This window comes from Chrysemys picta, chromosome 2, assembly GCF_011386835.1.
Source record: "Chrysemys picta bellii isolate R12L10 chromosome 2, ASM1138683v2, whole genome shotgun sequence".
Classification (NCBI taxonomy): domain Eukaryota; kingdom Metazoa; phylum Chordata; order Testudines; family Emydidae; genus Chrysemys; species Chrysemys picta.
In genome coordinates, this window is record NC_088792.1 from 61,613,120 (window position 1) to 61,632,225 (window position 19,106).

At 47.6% G+C, this 19,106-nt stretch overlaps 2 protein-coding genes across 9 annotated transcripts in view; both read left to right on the forward strand.

The window, feature by feature from the left end:
• LOC112061488 (ATP-dependent translocase ABCB1-like) overlaps positions 1 to 19,106 on the forward strand; it is an 81,912-nt gene that overhangs the window by 56,100 nt on the left and 6,706 nt on the right. For 6 of the 8 annotated variants that reach the window (XM_065583313.1, XM_065583319.1, XM_065583317.1 and 3 more), the window contains 3 exons: positions 9,354 to 9,454; positions 11,999 to 12,139; positions 17,352 to 17,508. In XM_065583313.1, coding sequence (XP_065439385.1) covers positions 9,354 to 9,454; positions 11,999 to 12,139; positions 17,352 to 17,508 — 399 coding nt within the window. The remainder of the gene's footprint in view (positions 1 to 9,353; positions 9,455 to 11,998; positions 12,140 to 17,351; positions 17,509 to 19,106) is intronic. The other 2 variants (XM_065583318.1, XM_065583320.1) reach the window with 1 other exon arrangement.
• The window catches only part of LOC101949395 (ATP-dependent translocase ABCB1-like), a 232,472-nt gene that overhangs the window by 56,081 nt on the left and 157,285 nt on the right, over positions 1 to 19,106 (forward strand). The window lies entirely within an intron of this gene.

Genomic DNA, 19,106 nt, shown 5'->3' on the forward strand with positions numbered 1-19,106 from the left:
GAGTTCCTCCTGTCCTAAGCTGTGCTCTGCTCTCTCACATACCTCAGAGTGATCCACACGTCCTTACATCACCAACACACTTACCAAGCAGGCCCAACTACCGTCTCCACCATTTAGTGTAGGTACACTTAGCATCCTGATTGCAGCTGGAGTATATGCAAATAATTCCCATTGGCTACTGTCAGCTCCATGGAACAGATGGAACATGGGGTGCGCAGCATTTTTTTTTTTTTTTTTTTTTTTTCCTTTCTTGTCCTGTAATATTGTTAGATGGAATCCTGTGGGTGACAGTGAATGGGCTGTAAAAGGCCATGAAGAGCTTGTACATGTCAGCAGCTGCGGGGTTGGCAGAGCAAAGGTATGTATGTTAACTGGGCACTGCGGAAAGAGGGCAGAGGTAAGATTGCATGCACAACCTTACTTGTGCATCTCCTGGTTTTCAGTAGTTTGAGTTTTGTTCCACACAGCATTCTGCAGGGGTACAACATACCCTCAAGCAACCTTAACTCTGCATTTAACGGCATTCTTTGCCATGGAATTTCCCAGGCTTTTTGTTTGTTTTTAAACAGGAAAAGCTCTGGTGGCGTTAGGAGGTAGTGGCCATAGAGGCAGTTGTACATCTAGTGTTCCACAATTAGCATTCTGAGCCAGCTGCACCCCCTGACACACACATTCATCAGCTGTTCCTCACCAGCCCTGCTTCAGCACACCTCCCCCGCCATACCTCTGACCCAGTCACTGCATTCCCTGTCACCACTACCATACAGAGGTTCCCTATTGCAAGCAGGGAACACCTCTCCCTGAAGTTTTCACTCCCTGTGTACTAACTTGTCTATTACTGTCACTTCCTCCCTCCTCTAATCTGACTCACATGCAGTGCCTGGGGTGAAGGACAGCTGTGTTCCAGGGGCATAGTGTTCCTGGTCATGTTTCAGAATGGCTAGAGGGTGGAGTTTCTAGCAGGCTGGTAGGAGAAATCACAGATAGGGTTTGTGTTCCAAAACACTGACAATTTTATGTTTGAGAGAAAAATCCTCTGACCCCTTTCCGATAGATGTGCCCCATCTCCAAGAACAGTGCGATGTCAGAGCTTGTAATGGTTTCTGGTAGGCCATGAACTCTCCAATTAATGTGCGTCCAGTAGGTTTCCTGTAGTGTTGGGGTGCACTGACAGAGCTGGGAGGTGCAGCGGGTCAGGTGCACTGGTAGAGGTGGGGTATAGGAAGGTTGGGGTACACTGGAAGGGCTGGGGCTGCACGAAAGTTGGGGTGCATGAGGGGTTGGCGAGCAAAGACATCTGTGGGATGCAGGAGGTTAGGATGCCAAGACCAAGCTGGGGGTTGGGGTGCAGGAAGGTTGAGGTGCAGGATGGCTTGAGTTTATTGGCAAAGGGGGCACATGGGTTGCAGTGCACGGCTGGGGGATGCACTGGCAGAGCTCGGGGGTCACGTGCCTCCATCACCTGAACCGCTTATCTCCCCTACCACCTATTCCTAGTTACCCCAATCCACCCTCCCAGCAGGGTTGCCAATTCTGGTTGAACCTATTCCTGGAGGTTTCCTCACATTACACAATCTTTAAAGATTAATCTTTAATTCCTGAAAAACAACGAGGAGTCTGGTGGCTTTGTGGATACAGACTAACACGGCTACTCCTCTGATACTTTAATTCCGGGAAACTCCAAGACAATCCTGGAGGTTTGGCAACCCTCATTCCAAGAAAGTTTACACATCCAATTTTCCACCCAAATGCTTTCATTGCATTTCTCCCAAAAAGAAATTACCTCCTATGACTCTCACATTGTAGCACACTCCAGCCACTCAATTCAAAATTCCTTTTGTCTTAGGTGGGTGTTGTAATCAACTTATCTTTAGCAGTGTTAATTGAAGGGTGAGTTCACAGCCATCCAGTGGTCTATGATTCATCTTCCAGTCCTTAGTATCTACCTATGAATTCTAGATCTAGAGTTCTAGCTCTAAATTTTTGGGTTTTTTTAAACACCCACCACCTAGAAACTTTTTTTTTAAAATGGCTGTTTTTAGGGCTTTTATCTCCAGAACGTCTGGTTCAACAGATGTCAAGTTTGGGTCACTAACCCTACCCTGCCATCACCTCAGGTGCACCACTATAAATTGGTGAACCTTATGGAGGTGCAAGATACGTGTAGTGATCCAAATTTGGGGTCATTTGACCAAGGGGTTCACGAGATGTTGTTTCCCATCCAATAATCAGCTTTTCTAAAGGTTCGTTCTAGAAATGGTTTTTTGCCCACATCTAGAGATCAGACCACGGGTCTGATCCTGGCACAAGGGTCTCACTCACTTAAGGGTGACCCCAGAGAATGCATGGCATCCACTAGCCCTTTGGGGGAAGCAAGATTCAGAACATTATCAGCAAAAGCGTTTGGCCATCCACGTAGGCTCTTGAATAAAGGTCAAGCACTCCACAAGTTACACTGAGCACGTATGTAAAGCGAACCTCAAAGGATTTGCAGGTAGACTATGGTCAAAGCAGCTGGATAGACTGAAGAGATGCACAGTAAGTGTTTGTTCCCGAACTCCCGCAGCTAGTGACAGTTCACAGCCCCCCTTTGATGAAAATCTGGGAAAGCTTGGCTGACATGTTGCGCCTGACCCCCCCTCTGTTTGCCAGGCTCTGAAGCTGCCTTGCCCAGCCATGGGGATCTATCTTCCTTCCATGCCCCCTCTCATGCGAGCCAGGGTCTGCATTAGGCATTGCTTTCTGGAGACATCTAAGCCCCCCTCCCTACCTCCTCACATGAATTGGAATCTGGGGTGCTTTGTCCCTCTAAGGGAGTCTGGCCCCCTCTCTCTACCTCTCCCCATGTGAGCTTGGATCAGGGAAATCCGGGTGCTTTGAGTGGGAAGCTTAGAACAGGCATGCTCAGAGTATGCCTCAAGAACACACTGCTCAGAGAGGGGTGAGGAGCTGAGAATGGGCATGTCAGAAACTCTACAGTCTTGGGGAGGGGGAATGGAAAAATCCACTGGCATGAATGGAGCAGTTCATATGTCTCAGAGCTAGGTGACCAGGTGTCTCAATTTTAGAGGGACTGTCCTGATATTCGGGGCTTTGTCTTATATAGGTTCCTATTACTCCCCACCCCTGTCCCGATTTTTCACACTTGCTGTTTGGTCACCCTACTCAGAGCTAGATTCTGGCTGAATTCAGCCTGGGTGTTCACTTTCAGCTGAGAACATCTCATTGAAATGAATGGGCTACTTCACAGCTCTCTGAGACTATTATGATGCTGATGGATGTGCGGAGCACCTCTGCTCCACTGGCCTTCTAATTTTATACAGCATTACAACTGAGCACCAGCTCTGCTCTAGCTAAGGTGGGGAAGCCCTTCCTGTTTAAAGGATGACTACTAATGTCTACACTACGGGATTAATCCGAATTTATATAATTCGAATTTGGAAAACAGGTTGTATAAATTCGAATGTATGCAACTACACTAAGCACATTAATTCGGCCGTGTGCGTCCATGTACCGGGGCTAGCGTAGATTTCCAGAGCGTTGCACTGTGGGTAGCTATCCCATAGCTATGCCATAGTTCCTGCAGTCTCCTCCGCCCATTGGAATTCTGGATTGAGATCCCAATGCCTGATGGGGCCAAAAACATTGTTGCGGATGGTTCTCGGTATATCCTCCCCCCTCTCCAGGAACCAACGGCAGACAACCGTTTCACGCCTTTTTCCTGGGTGAACAGTGCAAACGCCATACCACGGCAAGCATGGAGCCCGCTCAGCTCAAGACAGCAGTCATGAACATTGTAAATACCTCGCGCCTTATCGTGCAGTTTATGCTGAACAAGAACCTTGAAAACCAGGCGGCTAGGAGCAGGCTACGGCAGCGCAGCGAGGAGAGTGATGAAGATATGGACATGGAATTCTATCGAACCGCGGGACCCGGTGCTTTGGAGATCATGCTGTTAATGGGGCAGGTTATAGCCGTGGAACGCCGATTCTGGGCCCGGGAAACAAGCACAGACTGGTGGGACCGCATAGTGTTGCAGGTGTGGGACGATTCCCAGTGGCTGCGAAACTTTCGCATGCGTAAGGGCACTTTCTTGGAACTTTGTGACTTGCTTTCCCCTGCCCTGAAGCGCCAGAATACCAAGATGAGAGCAGCCCTCACAGTTGAGAAGCGAGTGGCAATAGCCTGTGGAAGCTTGTAACGCCAGACAGCTACAAGGTCAGTCTGGAATCAGCTTGGAGTGGGCAAATCTACTGTGGGGGCTGCTGTGATGCAAGTAGCCAAAGCAATCACTGAGGTGCTGCTACGAAAGGTAGTGACTCTGGGAAATGTGCAGACCGTAGTGGATGGCTTTGCTGCAATGGGATTCCCTAACTGTGGTGGGGCGATAGATGGAACCCATATCCCTATCTTGGCACCGGAGCACCAGGGTACCCAGTACATAAACCGCAAGGGGTACTTTTCAATGGTGCTGCAAGCACTTGTGGATCACAAGGGACGTTTCACCAACATCAACGTGGGCTGGCCGGGAAGGGTTCATGATGCTCGCGTCTTCAGGAACACTACTCTGTTTAAAGGGCTGCAGCAAGGCACTTACTTTCCAGACCAGAAAATAACCGTTGGGGATGTTGAAATGCCAATAGTTATTCTTGGGGACCCAGCCTACCCCTTAATGCCATGGCTCATGAAGCCATACACAGGCAGCCTGGACAGGAGTCAGGAGCTGTTTAACTACAGGCTGAGCAAGTGCAGAATGGTGGTAGAATGTGCATTTGGCCGTTTAAAAGGTCGCTGGAGATCGCTACTGACTCACTCTGACCTCAGCCAAAGAAATCTCCCCATTGTTATTTCTGCTTGCTGTGTGCTCCACAATCTCTGTGAAAGTAAGGAGGAGACCTTTATGGCAGGGTGGGAGGCTGAGGCAAATCGCCTGGCTGCTGATTACGCGCAGCCAGACACCAGGGCGATTAGAAGAGCACACCAGGAAGCGCTGTGCATCAGAGAGGCTTTGAAAACCAGTTTCATGACTGGCCAGGCTACAGTGTGAAATTTCTGTTTGTTTCTCCTTCATGAAAACACGCCCCCTTTATTGACTCATTCATTCTCTGTAAGGAACCCACCCTCCCCATTCCCCCAGCTTTCTTTCAAAGGAAATAAAGTCACTATCGTTTAAAAATCATGTATTCTTTATTAACTGATTATAAACATAGGGAGAGAACCAACAAGGTAATCTGGGTGAGGTTTGGGAGGAGGATAGGAGGGAAGTAAAAGGCCACTGAACAAATTCAATGTAATGACAGCCTTTTGGTTGGGCTGTCCACTGGGGTGGAGTGGGAGGGTGCACGGAGCCCCCCCCCCCCCCCCGCGTTCTTACATGTCTGGGTGAGGAGGATATGAAACATGATGAGGGGGGAGGGAGGTTATACAGCGGCTGCAGTGGCACTCTGTCATTCTGTTGCCGTTCCTGAAGCTCCACCAGATGCCGGAGCATGTCCGTTTGCTCACGCAGCAGCCCCAGCGTTGCAGCCTGCCACCTCTCATCTCGAGCGTCCCTCATGACCTCACGTTCACTGGCATCTTTCCTAAATTTAGATACAGTGTCCTTCCACTCATTCAAATGAACTCTTTCATTGCGGGTGCATTCCATTATTTCCGTGAACATCTCATCTCGCATCCTCTTTCTTCACCGCCTTATCTGAGATAGCCTTCGGGACGGAGGAGGGAGGCTTGAAAAATTTGCAGCTGCTGGAGGGAGGGTTGAAAAAAAGGAGAGAAGTTTTTAAAATGATACATTTTATAGAACAATGCTTATACTCTTTCTTGGTGAAAAACACTATTCACATTACATAGCACATGTGATTTCAGTACAAGGTCGCAATTTCCATCTTAATATTGAGTGCCTGTGGCTTTGGTGTTAGAGATCACAGACGCAGGTCCGGGCAATAGAATTCAGCTTGCATGCAGCCATGGTAAGCCATTGTCTTTCGGCTTCTGAGCCCTCCTTTCCCACATACCAAGCAAAGCCCGTTGACTGCTGCGGTTTTCCTGTTAACCTTCAGCAGCAGAAAACAAACTAACCCCACCCCCATCCAATTCTCTGGGATGATCGCTTTATCCCTCCCCCCACCGCGTGGCAGGAATCAGGGAAGATGCCTGCAGAAACCAAACTACCCCCCCCCCCGCCCCCCCTCCCGCCATGAATTCTCTGGGATGATCGCTGTACCCCTCCCCCCACTGCGTGGCTGGTAACAGGGAAGATCCCTGCTAGCCAAACGCAAAAACTCAGGGCCAATTCCCCACACCTGCGCTTGGCTAACTGCAGGGAAGGATTTCTTTTCAGCCACAGGCAAAGAGCCCAGTAGGAACGGCCACCTCTGTCCCCTTAATTAAGTTCCCGTATTTCAACCAGGTTACCATGAGCGATATCACTCTCCTGAGGATTACACAGCAAGATAAAGAACGGATGTTGCTTGAATGCCAGCAAACACTGGGACCATACGCTGCCAGGCTTTGTCAGGCAATGATACCAGATTACTTGCTGCAAGCATGGCGTGGTCAAGTGTCCTACCATGGAGGACGGAATAAGGCTGCACTGCCCAGAAACCTTGTGGCAAGGCTTTTGGAGTACTTCCAGGAGAGCTTCATGGAGATGTCCCTGGAGGATTTCCGCTCCATCCTCAGACACGTTAACAGACTTTTCCAGTAGCTGTACTGGCCGCGAATGCATCCCAAGTCCTCAGGGCAAAGTAATCATTAAAAAACGCTTGCTTTTAAAACAAGTTTTATATTTTAAAAGGTAAACTCACCTGAGGTCCCTTCCATGGGGTCATGGTCTTGGATACTGGTTTGGGAGGGTTGGGAGGGTACTTCAGTCAGGCTGAGAAAAAGATCCTGGCTGTTGGGGAGAACGGAGTGCTGGGTGCTCTCTGCAAGCTCCTCCTCCTCCTCTTCCCCATCCTCAGAATCCTCAGGTGTAGCTGATGAGACTATCCCCGACCCGGAATCCACGGTCAGAGGTGGGGTAGTGGGGGCGGTCCCCCCTAGAATTGCATGCAGCTCGGCGTAGAAGCGGCATGTCCGCGGCTCTGACCCGGAGCGACCGTTTGCCTCCTTTGTTTTTTGATAGGCTTGTCTGAGCTCCTTGACTTTCACGCGACACTGATCTCCATCATGCCCTTGGAGATTTTTTCAAAAGTTTTGGCATTTCGTCTTTTAGAATGAAGTTCTGCTAGCACTGAATCCTCTCCCCATATAGCGATCAGATCCAGTACCTCCCGTACGGTCCATGCTGGTGCTCTTTTTCGATTATCGGCCTGCATGGTTACCTGTGCTGATGCGCTATCTGTGGTCACCTGTGCTCTCCACACTGGGCAAACAGGAAATGAAATTCAAATGTTCGCGGGGCTTTTCCTGTCTACCTGGCCAGTGCATCCGAGTTCAGATTGCTGTCCAGAGCGGTCACAATGGTGCACTGTGGGATAGCTCCCGGAGGCCAATACCATCGAATTGCGGCCACACTAACCCTAATTTGAAATGCTAAAATCGATTTTGGCGCTACTCCGCTCGTCGGGGTGGAGTACAGAAATTGATTTAAAGAGCCCTTTATTTCGAATTAAATGGTGTCATTGTGTGGACGGGTGCAGGGTTAATTCGAATTAACGCTGCTAAATCCGAATTAAAGTCGTAGTGTAGACCAGGCCTAAGTATGTTAAAATCTGTGTGTTTACACAGATTGTCTTGAAATTTGCTATGGGTCATGAAAGCATAGGGTAGGGTGAGTGATCCAAAGATGGGTCATTTGAGTGTGGGGTTCCCCACAGCCTCCAGGGGGAAAAAATTAAGTTCACATATTTTAGCAACTTTGAAGTTGTAAGCTCACCCTGAGCAGAAATCTGAAAATGAAATGTAAAGTTTTGTTTTAATTTGGAGAAATGGACTCTGAGCACAGCTGATAATTAAGAAGGCTCTCAAACTGTGTTGGAAAAAAAAATTAATTACAAGGGGTGATTGCCGTGTAAGAGTAAGTAGGAAGAAGGGGCTGTTTGGGGTCTAGCGCAAGGGATGGGGGCACAGGTGCTGACTCTGTGGGTGGAAAAAAATTGATGGATGCTTAGCACCTACTGGCAGCCAGTTCCATCCCTTCCCCCCCCAGCACCTCCCGCCCACTGGTGGCCCTGCCGATCAACTCCTTCCCTCTCCCTCCCAGCGCTTCCTGCCCACCACAATCTGCTGTTCGGCGGTGTGCTGGGGGGAAAGGGAAAGCAGTGGGGATAAGGTGCGCTTGGGGGAGGGGGAGGAACTGGGTGGGAATAAGCAGGGTGGGAAGAGGCGGGATGAGGGTGGGGCTTTGGGGGACTGGGTGGAGTGGGGGTGGGGCCTGGAGCTAAGCGGGGGTTTGAGCACCTCTGGGGAAAGGAGGAAGCCGGCACATGAGGAGGGGGATAAATGAGGATGGGTGGTGGGGGAGGGAAGAAGGGTTAGGGGCTCAAATAAGGGGGAGGGTGGGGATTGGGGGAGTGTGAGGGGAGAGGATGGGGAATGTGAGGGGTGGCAGAGGAAGTTGAGGATTTGGGGGTGGGCCGTCAGCCCTGAATTCTCCCCTTCTGTGTGTGCTTGGATCTAGGGGAGCCCTGCTCCTCTATGTGAGCTGGGATCTAGGGACCCTGCTCTTCTTGGAGTGTCTCAGCCTCTCACCTTGCCCCCCAATGAAGCCAGGATCAGGGGGGCTAAAGAACATGCAAATTTAAACATCTGAAATCCAGAAAATGAAAAGTGAAGATACACGTCACCCCTGTGGGAGTGCTGGCCAAAGTATGTGGGGGAAGGGCCTGGTTTGGAGGAGGGGTGGACTGGGTGGGCCTGGCACATGGCTGGGGAAGCCTGGCAGAAGCAGGAGCAGGAGTCCCCACTGGGGGTGGGTAGTAGGATTGTGGGGCTCACCCAGCTCAATGTGCCGCTCAGGCTGTATAACCAAGGTAGCATGCAGCCCTCCAGTGAGCTGCTGCCTGGGATATGTGTACTCAGAGCAAGGAGCAACTTCTTACCTTTTAATGGCTTCTTTAGTGCCAGCTAATGCTGCTGTGCAACAAAATGGACAGGTGGGGGGAGGAGTACTTAGGAATCCCATAGCAGCAACGTTGGCTTAGTAGAAAGACCACTGTGTGACCTTAGGTAAATAATTTAATGGTTGTGCCTCAGTTTTCCTGAGAATTATACTTAATCTCTTTTTTTTTTAAAGAAAAACACTTGGAGAGCGAAAGATGAAAAGTGCTACAGATGTGCTAACTACGTAGTGGTAGGAGGAGACTCAAACATAAGAGAATACTTCATATCTGTCTTGTCTCCTGATTTAGATTTCAATGGAAGCGGTTGAAAATATAAGAACTGTGGCTTCATTAACTAGTGAAGATGCATTCTATGAGAGATATAATGCAAGTTTGAATGGTCCATACAGGTAGGATTTGCTCTCAGACAATGATGTTTTTTAAAAGCAACGAATACATATTTTCTTAATTTAAAACGACTCAAGATTTATTCATATTACATTCATTTTCAGACTGAAAGTATTAAACATATAAATGATTTGAAAAGATTTTGGCAGGGTAAAATGTATTTACTCCGTTTCTTTAAAATACGTTCTTAGATGCTATTGTATGTGATGTAATATTTGTGTGAGAGAGAGAATGTAATGACCTGGTATAAAGTTTTTATTAACATGAATATGGGATATTTACTTGCTTCACAAGTACTGCAGCAGAATGAGCTTCATGGGTCAAGTGGCAAAGACTTTATACTACATAACGTCACCATATATTATGACTTTAACTACAAGTAAGGACTTGCAGGTCTTGAAATAAGATGCATTTCTTTTTCCCCTTTGGTCTTTTCATTCACTCTCTACAAGCTAACCACTGCAGGGGCTAACTTCTAATATCCAAATATGTCAGACATTTTCCTAGTCTCCATTTGATTTAAATGAAATGATCTACCATCCATTTTGTTTCTTTCCCCTTAAATATGCTTTAAGTAAAAGTAGGGATTGAAAATTATAGTCCTCTGCCAATGACAGTTTTATGATTCAATATTCTATAAACCATCAGTATGAGGGGAAAAAAATCTATATTTCATTGGAGAAATGGGATTCTCAGCTTTAGCACTTGTCTCTAGTCCTCTCAGATCATTGTATCACAATATTATGATTTTTAGAGAAACTATTTTGAAAAACATTTTAAAAATATATGAGCACTAGAGATGAGTGAAAATCTGAATTTCTATCCTGTGGGAAATTCTAATATTTCAACCTCTCTTTGGCTCTGAAGTGGGACAAAATGTGAAAATATATCACATTTTTTCACGGAAAGAAAAGTTTTTCAGAAAAATTTCAATTTAGAAATGGCAAATCATTCCATTTTTGCATTTTTTCTCCAAACAAAATATTTTTATATTCCGAAATAATTGAAATATTTAATTTTCTTTTGTTTAACTGACCTGAAACTTTTTCTTTCTATCTAGTTCAACATCAAACTGCATTTCCCTGTTTTGGAACATTGCCTCTCTTATGGGCCAGGCTCCCTGGTTGGAGTATATCTCTCATGATGCAGTGTGGTCTCCCCTCTGACTGAGTGGCATAATGCATTATCGGAGTCACATGGCTATGGGTGATAAGCAGAAATATTTCAATTCAGGGTCAAACCAACCCAGAATAAAATATTTTGTTACCTTTTTCCCAATGGAAATTTTCAAATATGCAGAAATTGCGTTTTCTGTTGAAAAATCATTTTGCCAGTTTCTTTGTCACAGCAAGGTCTGCTAGGGTTACCATACGTCCAGATTTTCCCGGACATGTCCGGCTTTTTGGGCCTCAAATCCCCGTCCGGGGGGAAATCCCAAAAAGCCGAACATGTCCGGGAAAATAGGGAGGGGCCGGGGGCCGGGCCGGGGCCGGTGGTGCTTGGCCGGGGGCTGGCGGTGCTGGGCTGGCGGTGCTGGGCTGGGGGCTGGCCCGGGGGTGCGGGGCCAGGGGCCGGGCCGGGGGCTGGCCCGGGGGTGCTGGGCTGCAGCCGGGCCGGGGGTGCTCAGCCAGGGGCTGGCCCGGAGCCGGCACCCCAGGAGCCGAGCCAGGCTGGAGATGCTGGGGCCGGGGCCGGCCGTCAGAGGGAGCCGCTCGGTTGCGGGGGCCAGACTGGGCCGCGCCCCCTCACCCCACCCCACCCCACCCCAGCTTACCTGCTGCCTGCTTCAGGCTTCCCGCGAATCAAATGTTCGCGGGAAGCAGGGGAGGGGGTGGAGGGGACTTTGGGGAAGGGGTGGAGTCGGGGTGGGGCATGGGTGGGGCTGGTGGCGGGGCCGGGGCCCCGTGGAGTGTCCTCTTTTTGGACACTCAAAATATGGTAACCCTAAGGTCTGCACATAATTAAGGTGCTTCGGTTTTACCATCCCACACAACAACATTGGTCACCATTTAAAAGTCACCACTGTACAGTGGGGTCTGAGTTGCTACTTTTTCCCCTCCTGTACTCAGAACAGGCAATATCTGCAGTGCTTCAGTTATGCTGTGTTGTACACATTCACTGTTCTATGGTGACCACTACATTTATCCAAATTCTCCAAAAATTCAAGCATTCAAAGATCATAAGAGACTTATCCAAATTATCAATTTGCTTTGTGTCAGATCCTTGGCCATCCATAAACATTTATTCTGGAAACCAGCATTCAAGTGTTAAAATGTTATGACTATTAAAGGGAATTTTATCATAAGGTCCTATCCAACAAACAGCTGGTTGGGAAGAAGGGGTTTCATTTGCCGTAAGTTCTCTCCAGGGGCACCTTCATGGAGCCCCTACCGTGCAGCTTTATTAATTATTATTTATTATTTGAGTGAGTGAGGTATAGGGTTTGCCACCCCTAAGACAAAGGTCTAACCTTCTCCCGGCCAGTCTCTGTTCTTGGCATTTCATGACAACTTTTTCCTTTAACATAAATCTTTTTTTTTTATCAGGGACTCTCTAACAAAAGCCCCCCTATATGGACTTACCTATGGAATAGCCCAATGTGCAAACTACTTTCTCGATGCAGCAATCTTCAGATTCGGGGCATGGCTCATTGCTAATTGTTATACAAACTTTGAAAATGTATTTATGTGAGTACACATCAGTCCAAAGACAGTGATTTCAACACATGGTAATAGTGTATAAGTCTAGTTACTGAGGCAATAGTGCAAGAGGTCCAACAGTTTAGAATCTGGTCAGGAGTTCAATTCAGGCAGAAGGGCTATTTCTGGGAGAGGAAGCTTGAACCAGTTGTATTGGCATGTATAGAGCCTGGCTCAGTTTATTTACTATGGAGAAACTTTTACTGTTGACACTTCATTGCAGACAACGGGTTTTCTGAAATGCTTTTGCGTGGAGAAATTACATACCATTAGGATATGTCTACACTACAAAATTAGGTCGAATTTATAGAAACCGGTTTTATAGAAATCTGTTTTATACAGTCGATTGTATGTGTCCCCACATAAAATGCTCTAAGTGCATTAAGTCGGCGGACCGCGTCCACAGTACTGAGGCTAGCGTCGATTTCCAGAGCATTGCACTGTGGGTAGCTATCACACAGTTCCTGCAGTCTCCGCTGCCCATTGGAATTCTGGGTTCAGATCCCAATGCCTGATGATGCAAAAACAGTGTCGCAGGTGGTTCTGGGTACATGTTGTCAGGCCCCTCCCCCTCCATCAGAGCAATGGCAGACAATCAATTCGCGCCTTTTTACCTGGGTTACCTGTGCAGACAACATACCACAGCAAGCATGGAGCCCGCTCAGCTCAGCGTCACCATATGTCGTCATCTGGGTTCTGGCAGACGTCGGGCTGCATTGCTACACAGCAGCAGCTCTTTGCCTTTTGGCAGTGGATGGTGTATTATGACGGATATCCGTCATCGTCGTATTCCTCAGTGAGTTCAATCAGAGCCACCTGGGCAGACATGTTTTGTCTCCTGGCCTATTGAACCGTCTTGATGATGATGGCTAGCAGTCATAATACATCGTTTTCTGCCAAGCATCCAGAAGATGCCGATGGCCATCAGTCATGCTGCAACGTCTGCTGCCAGCTTAAGATGTAAAAAATAGATGGAGCAGATTTGTTCTGTATTCATTTGCTTCCCCCTCCCTCCGTGAAATCAATGGCCTGCTAAACCCAGGGTTTTGAGTTCAATCTTTGGGGGGGGGCATTCTGTGTGACAGTTGTTTGTGTTTCTCCCTGATGCACAGCCACCTTTGTTGATTTTAATTCCCTGTACCTGTAAGCCATGTCGTCACTCGCCCCTCCCTTCCTCCCTCCGTCAGACAATAGTTTCGCGCCTTTTTTCAGCACAGACGCCATAACACTGGGATCATGGAACCCGCTCAGATTACTATGGCAATTATGAGCACTATGAACCCCACGCGCATTGTTCTGGAGTATATGCAGAGCCAGAACATGCCAAAGCAAAACCAGGCGAGGAGGCGATTGCAGTGATTGCAGCGCAGCGACAAGAGTGATGAGGAAATTGACATGGACATAGACCTCTCACAAAGTACAGGCCCCAGCAATGTGCAAATCATGGTGTTACTGGGGCAGGTTCATGGTGTGGAATGCCGATTCTGGGCCCAGGAAACAAGCACAGACTGGTGGGACCGCATCATGTTGCAGGTGTGGGATGATTCCCAGTGTCTGCGAAACTTTCGCATGCCTAAGAGCATTTTCATGGAATTTTGTGACTTGCTTTCCCCTGCCCTGAAGCGCCAGAATACCAGGATGAGAGCAGGCCTCACAGTTGAGAAGTGAGTGGCGATAACCCTGTGGAAGCTTGCAACGCCAGACAGCTACCAGTCAGTCAGGAATCAATTAGGACTGGGCAGATCTACTGTGGGGGCTGCTGTGATCCAAGTAGCCAACGCAATCAAAGACCTGCTGATATCAAGGGTAGTGACTCTGGGAAACGTGCAGGTCATAGTGGATGGCTTTGCTGCAATGGGATTCCCAAACTGTGGTGGGGCGATAGACTGAACCCATATCCCTATCTTGTCACTGGAGCACCAAGCCACCGAGTACATAAACCGCAAGGGGTACTTTTCAGTGCTGCTGCAAGCCCTGGTGGATCACAAGGGACGTTTCACTAACATCAACATGCGATAGCCGGGAAAGGTACATGATGCTCGCGTCTTCAGGAACTCTGGTCTGTTTCAGAAGCTGGAGGAAGGGACTTTCTTCCCGGACCAGAAAATAACCGTTGGGGATGTTGAAATGCCTATCGTTATTCTTGGGGACCCAGCCTACCCCTTAATGCCATGGCTCATGAAGCTGTACACAGGCAGCCTGGACAGGAGTCAGTACCTGTTCAACTATAGGATGAGCAAGTGCCGAATGGTGGTGGAATATGCATTTGGACGTTTAAAAGCGCATTGGTGCAGTTTACTGACTTGAATAGACCTCAGCGAAGCCAATATTCCAATTGTTATTGCTGCTTGCTGTGCGCTCCACAATATCTGTGAGAGTAAAGGGGAGACATTTATGGCGGGGTGGGAGGTTGAGGCAAATCGCCTGGCCACTGATTACGCGCAGCCAGACACCAGGGCGGTTAGAAGAGTACAGCAGGGCGCCGTGCGCATCCGAGAAGCTTTGAACGTGAGTTTTTTGACTGGCCAGGCTACAGTGTGAAACTTCTATTTCTTTCTCCTTGATGAAGCCTCCCACCCCCACCCCCGGTTCACTCTACTTTCCTGTAAGCTAACCACCCTCCCCTCCCCCCTTCGAGCACCGCTTGCAGAGAAAATAAAGTCATTGTTACTTCACATTCATTCATTCTTTATTAATTCATCACACAACTACGGGGATAACTGCCAAGTTCTTGGGCGTCTGGGTGAGGAGGCTATGGAACTTGGAGAGGAGGGCTGTTGGTTACACAGGGGCTGTAGTGGCGGTCTCTGCTCCTACTGCCTTTCCTGCAGCTCAACCATATGCTGGAGCATTTCAGTTTGATGCTCCAGCAGCCGGAGCATCGACTCTTGCCTTCTGTCAGCAAGCTGACGCCACCTATCCTCTTCAGCCCGCCACTTGCGCTCTTCAGCCCACGATTCAGCCCGCCACCTCTCTCGTTCATATTGTGCTTTTTTGCACTCTGACATTGACTGCCTCCATGCATTCTGCTGTGCTCTGTCAGCGTGGGAGGACATCTGGAGCTCCGAGAACATATCATCTCGAGTCCGCCATTTTCTCCTTCTAATCTTCACTAGCCTCTGCGAAGGGGAAACATTTGCAGCTGGTGGAGGAGAAGGGAGAGGTGGTTAAAAAAAAAAGACACATTTTAGAGAACAATGGGTATACTCTTTCACGTTAAATTTTGCTGTTCATATTACACAGCACATGTGCTTTCGTTACAAGGTCGCATTTTTCCTCTTATATTGGGGGCCTGCCGGTTTGGTGTGAGAGATCACTCACGCAGTGCCAGGCAACAGAATTTGGCTTGCAGGCAGCCATGGTAAGCCACAGTCTTTTGGCTTTTTTAACCTTCAAACAGCAGCGCCCTCATTTCCCATACCAAGGACCCGTTGGGTTGGCCATTTAAAATGGGTTTGCAATGTAAAAGGAGGGGCTGCGGTTTCAGAGTTAACATGCAGCACAAACCCAACTACCCCCCCACCCCCACCCCCAATTCTTTGGGATGATCACTTAACCACGTGGTGGGGGGGGAGGGGCGAACAGCAGGGAACATTTCTGTTCAGCCGAGCAGGAACGGGCTCCTCTTAATCTCCCCTTCATAAAGTCACCCCATTTCAACCAGGTGACAGTGAATGATATCACTCTCCTGAGGATAACAAAGAGCTAAGGAATGGATGTTGTCTGCATGCCAGCAAACACCAGGACCATACACTGCCATGCTTTGTTATGCAATGATTCCAGACTACGTGCTACTGGCCTGGCGTGGTAAAGTGTCCTACCATGGTGGACAGGATAAGGCAGCCCTCCCCAGAAACCTTTTGCAAAGGCTTTGGGAGTACATGAAGGAGAGCTTTCTGGAGATGTCCCTGGAGGATTTCTGCTCCATCCGCATACACGTTAACAGACTTTTCCAGTAGCTGTACTGGCTGCAATTGCCAGGGCAAATTAATCATTAAACATGCTTGCTTTTAAACCATGTGTAATCTTTACAAAGGTACACTCACCAGAGGTCCCTTGTGTGCCCTCAGAGTCTGGGAGCACGCCTTGGGTGAGTTCGGGGGTTACTGGTTCCAGGTCCAGGGTGATAAACATATCCTGGCTGTTGGGGAAACCGGTTTCTCCGCTTCCTTGCTGTAAGCTACCTTCATTGTCTTAATCATCATCATCTTCTGGGTACCCCGAACCCACTTCCCTGTTGCGTGATTCTCCATTGATGGAGTCAAAGCACACAGTTGGGGTAGTGGTGGCTGCACCCCCTAGAATGGCATGCAGCTCTGCGTAGAAGCGGCATGTTTGCAGCTCTGCCCCAGACTTTGTTTGCCTCTCTGGCTTTGTGGTAGGCTTGCCTTAGCTCCTTAATTTTCACGCGGCACTGCTGTTTGTCCCTGTTATGGCCTCTGTCCTTCATGGCCTTTGAGACTTTTTCTAATATTTGGCATTTTGTTTACTGCTACGGAGTTCAGCTACCACTGATTCGTCTCCCCATATGGCGAGCAGATCCCGTACCTCCCGTTCGGTCCATGCTGGTGTTCTTTTGCGATGCTGGGACTCCATCATGGTTACCTGTGCTGATGAGCTCTGTGTGGTCACCTGTGCTCTCCACTCTGGGAAAACAGGAAATGAAATTCAAAAGTTCGCAGGGCTTTTCCTGTCAACTCAAATGCACTGACCAGGTAGAGAGCGCTGACCAGAGCGGTCACAATGAAGCACTGTGGGATAGTTCCCGGAGGCCAATAACATCGAATTATGTCCACACTACCCCAAATCCGACCCGCAAAGGCCTATTTTAGCACTAATCCCCTCGTCGGAAGTGGAGTAAAGAAACCCGTTTAAAGGGCCCTTTAAGTCGAAAAAAGGGCTTAGTCGTGTGGACATGTCCAGGCTTAATTCGATTTAATGCTGCTAAAGTCGACCTAAACTCTTAGTGTGGACCAGGCCTAAGTCACCCTAAAAATGTTTGTAGCTGTAAACCTCTGTTTCTAATCGTTTGTGTGTAATTTTTCTAAACCATAAAGTTGTAAAAATGTCACAGTTCTCAGATTTATAGATAGTGTTAAGTCTGTTTGTTTTAAATAAGGAAAACAATATTTGTTATTTATGAATAATAAAAAAGTCTCTCTTTAGATGAACTGAAAGATGTTTTGTGTTTGGTTTTCAGAGCCTTTTCTTCAGTTCTATATGGTGTTATAGATGTTGGGCAGTCCACTTCTTTGGCACCAGATTTTGGCAAAGCTAAAGTTTCTTCCCAACGAATCTTTCAGCTTTTGGATCAGAAGCCCTTAATTGACAGCTATAGTGAAGAGGGTACAAAACTGGTAAGGCCATTCAGAAAGTACTTGAAACTAACAAACCTGGTGGTACTGTATTGTCCTTAATTGTATTCATCTTGTTAAATTGCCTTTTGCAATGTCACAGAAGACAGGACCAGACAGGTATGGTAAAATTTAACAGCAATAACTTAATTTTATATTTGCCCAGTGCCATTTAATACCTTTTTGCTTCAGAAATTAACAGAATACTTTAAGTGCGGTTCTGTTTTGAAAAATGACTGGAAGAATGACATTTCATTCACCTGTTCTGTCCATTGGATGTATTCTGAGGCCTTGTCTACACTACCGGGGTAAGTCGACCTAAGTTACGCTACTCCAACTATGTGAATAATCATTAATGTAATTGATGTAGCTGAGGTCGACTTACCGCAGTGTCTTCATTGTGCTGCATTGATGGGAGATGCTCTCGACTTACCTTACTCTTCTCGTTCCGGTGGAGTATCAGACTCGATCAGAGAGCACTCCGCTATCGACACCCGCTAAATCAATTGCAGCAGTGTCCATCTCCCTGGTAGTGAAGACAAGCCCAGAGTTATAACTGCTTTCTTTAGTAATACAAGTATGTTTTTGCTGCTTTTTAGACCTGTAAACTATGCAACTGTGGGGGAGAGTGAGCTAGAGTCTATTCCTTCTTGTGCATTATTAGCAGACTTATTTGCTAAGTTCCAGTCGGTTACATCTGTGTAAAGAGAGTCAAGGTGGGTGAGTTAATATCTTTCATTGAACCCAATTCTGTTGGTGAGAGAGACAAGCTGTCGAGCTTACACAGAGCTCTTCTTCAGTTCTGTATAAGCTCAAAAGCTTGTCTCTCTCTCACCAACAGAAGTTCGTCCAATAAAAGATATTACTTCACCCACGTTGACTCTCTAATATCCTGGGACTGACACGGCTATAACAACACTGCATACAACATTTGAGTAACCTCACTCAAGTCAGAGGGGTTGCACAAGTATTAATGAGGACGTAACTTGGCCTGCAGAACCTTTTGTTCCTTGTGATTATACGTGAGATGGAAGGAACCCAGCTTGTCTCTCAAAGTCCAGTGTTGACAGTTAGAAACTCATCTTTGTATTTGTAAACTGAACACATTTCATATTGTCTCAGTGCTTTTCATAAATGCTTTTACAAGCTGAACCAGCCTTTCAGAAACTTGAAATTGCTTTAGAATTCTAGCTTTTGGATAGTGGCCTCGATTCAGAAAAGGACTCAGGCACATACTGTAAGCATGCCAGTAATTCATGTGCACAACTTTAAGTCACACATGTGCTTGACCACTTTCCTGAATCAGCTCCACATGCCCAGACTATTAATGCTCCAGGGGAAATATCTTCTTGTGGATAAAGACGTTAATTGAAAGTGAAACCACTCTGGGCCAAATCCTGATGCCAGTGAAGCAGCTGCCTCTGACTTCAATGAAGCTAAGATTTGGCCCAAAGAGTTTGAACCTTGAAAGTCCAGTTCTCTAGGTGCTGTAAGAGCCCATTGTACTCACAGTGCTGGTATTGTGGTCCTAGAGCTATCCCATCCCCCAGGCATCAGAGGAGGCTTCCACAATCTCTCCTAACATCTCCTTCACTCACCCT